Here is a 4,656-nt window from a genome sequence, read left to right as displayed (position 1 = left end):
GCATAAATACATGTATGGTTGTTCTGTGATTGGAGGGAAAAGAGGGAGGTATTTTCCCACCATTAGTCAGCAGTGCTATGTATTCATGGATGGAAGCCAGTCTCCCCCCCCAAAAAAGTGGCCAATAACAAAATAAATAATTGTCCTTCATTTCGCAAGAGGTTGAATGTATCACACTACGGAAAGCAACTGATTGTGCAAAACAGCGCCTCTCTGTATGTGTAATATCGAATGCAAGGGAAGCCAGCAAGCATTTGGTCTCCCTTGATAAAACACTTGTAAAATAATAGCCAATCAGTGTTGAACTAAACCCAGTGAGCTCAACTGTGAATGGTCCTGGCACACCCAAAAAAGTGTCAAGGAAGCCAGTTTGGATTTGGCTGCAGTCCAATCACATCACATCATGTCACATCCAGAAACAATTTGAATCTTGTAGTGTTGTTGTCCTCCAGTGACCTAAATTAGCCATGGATGAAGATAGGGTTTTGGGCTTGTGGTTTTACTTAATTCTCCATACTGGCCAATGATTATGACAGCGATTCTGATCCAACCATAAAATGTATAGTGTCTCTTGCCTGAGAGGATGGAAGTTCAATACGTAGCCAGATGTAGAAGGCTAATGTTAACCAGCTGGCTCATCATTTCCCATGAGAGCAAGTTAGGCTAGCGAGCAAGCATTTTGCCAGGTAGCCTAGGACAACAAAAACTAAAAGCATGTACTGTATGACAGAGTCATAGAACGTTTCGTCCACATGAAAGGGAGGAGGCGTTGCTAGAAATGTGACTTATAGATCTGTTATTCTCATTGGACAGTGCAGTTAGATTAACAAGAATTTAAGCCTTCTGCCAATATCAGATATGTCTCGCATTAGCCTACGTTAGCTAAACCGGTTCATACACATATACAGTGGGGCAAAAAAGTATTTAGTCAGCCACCAATTGTGCAAGTTCTCCCACTTAAAAAGATGAGAGAGGCCTGTAATTTTCATCATAGAAAAAAATCCAGAAAATCACATTGTAGGATTTTTTAATGAATTTATTTGCTAATTATGGTGGAAAATAAATATTTGGTCAATAACAAAAGTTAATCTCAATACTTTGTTATATACCCTTTATTGGCAATAACAGTCTTCACAAGGTTTTCACACACTGTTGCTGGTATTTTGGCCCATTCCTCCATGCAGATCTCCTCTAGAGCAGTGATGTTTTGGGGCTGTTGCTGGGCAACACGGACTTTCAACTCCCTCCAAAGATTTTCTATGGGGTTGAGATCTGGAGACTGGCTAGGCCACTCCAGGACTTTGAAATGCTTCTTACGAAGCCACTCCTTCGTTGCCCGGGCGGTGTGTTTGGGATCATTGTCATGCTGAAAGACCCAGCCACGTTTCATCTTCAATGCCCTTGCTGATGGAAGGAGGTTTTCACTCAAAATCTCACGATACATGGCCCCATTCATTCTTTCCTTTACACGGATCAGTCGTCCTGGTCCCTTTGCAGAAAAACAGCCCCAAAGCATGATTTTTCCACCCCCATGCTTCACAGTAGGTATGGGGTTCTTTGGATGCAACTCAGCATTCTTTGTCCTCCAAACACGACGAGTTGAGTTTTCACAAAAAAATTATATTTTGGTTTAATCTGACCATATGACATTCTCCCAATCTTCTTCTGGATCATCCAAATGCTCTCTAGCAAACTTCAGACGGACCTGGACATGTACTGGCTTAAGCAGGGGGACACGTCTGGCACTGCAGGATTTGAGTCCCTGGCGGCGTAGTGTGTTACTGATGGCAGGCTTTGTTACTTTGGTCCCAGCTCTCTTCAGGTCATTCACTAGGTCCCCCCGTGTGGTTCTGGGATTTTTGCTCACCGTTCTTGTGATCATTTTGACCCCACGGGGTGAGATCTTGCGTGGAGCCCCAGATCGAGGGAGATTATCAGTGGTCTTGTATGTCTTCCATTTCCTAATAATTGCTCACACAGTTGATTTCTTCAAACCGAGCTGCTTACCTGTTGCAGATTCAGTCTTCCCAGCCTGGTGCAGGTCTACAATTTTGTTTCTGGTGTCCTTTGACAGCTCTTTGGTCTTGGCCATAGTGGAGTTTGGAGTGTGACTGTTTGGGGTTGTGGACAGGTATCTTTTATACAGGTAACGAGTGGAGGACAGAGGAGCCTCTTAAATAATAAGTTACAGGTCTGCTTGTTTGTTGGTGACCAAATACTTATTTTCCACCATAATTTTCAAATAAATTCATAAAAAATCCTACAATGTGATTTTCTGGATTTCTTTTTCTAATTTTGTCTGTCATAGTTGAAGTGTGCCTATGATGAAAATGACAGGCCTCTCTCATCTTTTTAAGTGGGAGAATTTGCACAATTGGTGGCTGACTAAATACTTTTTTGCCCCACTGTACTTATGAGATGAGTCATGTAGGGTATGTAAACATTATATTATATTATACCAGACCACGATACTGCCAGTCTGCAGCTGCACGTGTAAAGTGCTTCAAACTCTGACTAAAGTCACAAGGTGGGAAGGAGAAAATCGCATCTCAGACAGTCATTGCTGCATCTGAAAATCTGCTCTGAAAACAGCCCATACAAGCCAGGACAACTAAGAAGAAGGACATTTTGACCTCTGGTGGACAACCAGAGTCTTACACCAATCAACATCTTCCCTGTAGAAGGATTGATTGGTTTCAACAGAGATAGACGACGAACAAAGGCATCCACACATAAATACATTCATTACTTATTTTCCCAAAACAGGCAGTTTTAGACGGAACAAAAGTCTTCCCATACACACAACGAAGCTCAGCTGAGTGTCAGCCACTGCCACTCTCACACACAGTTAAGAAGTGGTGTCCTGTACCCACATCCAGTTAGGCTACTTTCAGCTACAAGGTACCGAAGGTGAAGTCATACAATAAAAACAGACATCCGCACACTGTTGATACACACAGATGTCGATAGAACACACTCAGCTCATTTGGGTAGTCTATGAATCAAACACACACACTGCTGATACACACAGATGTCGATAGAACACACTCAGCTCATTGGGTAGTCTATGAATCAAACACACACACTGCTGATACACACAGATGTCGATAGAACACACTCAGCTCATTGGGTAGTCTATGAATCAAACACACACACTGCTGATACACACAGATGTCGATAGAACACACTCAGCTCATTGGGTAGTCTATGAATCAAACACACACACTGTTGAGGACGGCTCAAAGCAGGAATGTCTGTGTGTGTTTTATCATAGATGTGTCGTTAAAACATGTACATTCTACCAGTGTGCAGCTGCGTGCACTGAGCTCTCTCCCTTCCTGGCATGCAATTAAACATCCTATTTTGTACAATGGGAAAACAGACAATACAGGAACACCAGTCCTTTTTTAAATCATGTCAGCAGTTTATTGGAAGCCTTTTCAATGGGAATCACCATGGTAACACTTAGGAGACAAACTAACAGAGAGAATGTTAAAGCAACTAATCTGACACGTTTACAATAACAGTCATGCCCAAAGTTTGTCATTCAAATGCCTACATACTGTAGTCCTACAGCAATATTACCCAGCATCCAAGTTTATGTTCTAGATGATTCATATTTACATTTCTGCCTGTCTAGGATTTCTGACTCTGTTTTAATGCAACACACAGACTCTTTTAAAGCTGGATAGAGACAGATAGGATTGTTGGTCAAATTCGATCCACACACAGTTCATTGAGAAGACTAGCTATATACTTGACTGTGTGTTTGGGTCCTGAACCGTGGGGCCCATTGGCTATAGCTCAGGTACTCAGTCTGATGGGTTAGCCAACTCTGTAAAGTCACACATTTAAAAACAACTCAGAAAACACCCATTAGATTTCATAGTGATCATCTAAATATGGTCATTTATACCAGCTAGCAACTGGTCTGGATACAGTCACAACAGCCGCCCCAACAGTCACAACAGCCGCCCTGAGTCAAAATAACATCATCTCAAGGACGAAATAACATTCTCAAAAAGGAAAAACAAAACAACAATCTATAAAACATTTTTTTGCATGAAAAATCGCTTCAATGTCCAATCACTAAAAGGCTACTGAAATAATTTCATCAAATCAAATCATTGCTCTCTGAAATGACAAAAATATATTTATTCAACAAGTGAGGCATTCAAAGTAATTTCCTCTCATGTTATCAATGCATTCTCATGTGTCTGTGTCTCTGTGTGTCTAAGTTTGTGTGTCTGTGTCTCTGTGTATGTGTCTCTGAGTGTGTGTGTGTCTGTGTGTGTCTGTGTCTCTGTGTGTCTAAGTTTGTGTGTCTGTGTCTCTGTGTATGTGTCTGTGTGTGTCTGTGTGTGTTTGTGTGCGTGTCTGTCTACTTCTGTATGCATGTTTCTTTGTCTAATTGTCTGTCAACATGTACGGTGCAGTTCAGAGGGAGTTCACAGGGAGTCCACAGAAGGCAGGTCAGAGGTGAACAGCTCCTTGTATAGAGGAGGGAAGACAGAGTGGACGGTGAGCGGGTAGCGCTGGCTGAACCAGTGCAGCTTCTCCACATGAAGACTGCACAGAGACCGCAACACTGACACCTTCTGGTAGAGCTGGGAACATCACACACACAGCTTGTCAATGACAGTTCTACACAATGTC

At 42.2% G+C, this 4,656-nt stretch overlaps 1 protein-coding gene across 2 annotated transcripts in view; it reads right to left on the bottom strand.

The window, feature by feature from the left end:
* Positions 1–3,400: 3,400 nt before the first annotated feature.
* The window catches only part of LOC115127057 (nuclear receptor ROR-gamma-like), a 34,837-nt gene continuing 33,581 nt past the window's right edge, over positions 3,401–4,656 (bottom strand). For both annotated transcript variants that reach the window (XM_065006785.1, XM_065006786.1), the window contains one exon: positions 3,401–4,607. In XM_065006785.1, the coding sequence (XP_064862857.1) occupies positions 4,449–4,607 (159 nt within the window). In that variant the 3' untranslated portion in view covers positions 3,401–4,448. The remainder of the gene's footprint in view (positions 4,608–4,656) is intronic.

This window comes from Oncorhynchus nerka, linkage group LG3, assembly GCF_034236695.1.
Source record: "Oncorhynchus nerka isolate Pitt River linkage group LG3, Oner_Uvic_2.0, whole genome shotgun sequence".
Classification (NCBI taxonomy): Eukaryota; Metazoa; Chordata; class Actinopteri; order Salmoniformes; family Salmonidae; genus Oncorhynchus; species Oncorhynchus nerka.
The sequence above is the reverse complement of the archived record's forward strand: the minus strand, read 5'-3'. Positions and strand labels throughout refer to the sequence as shown.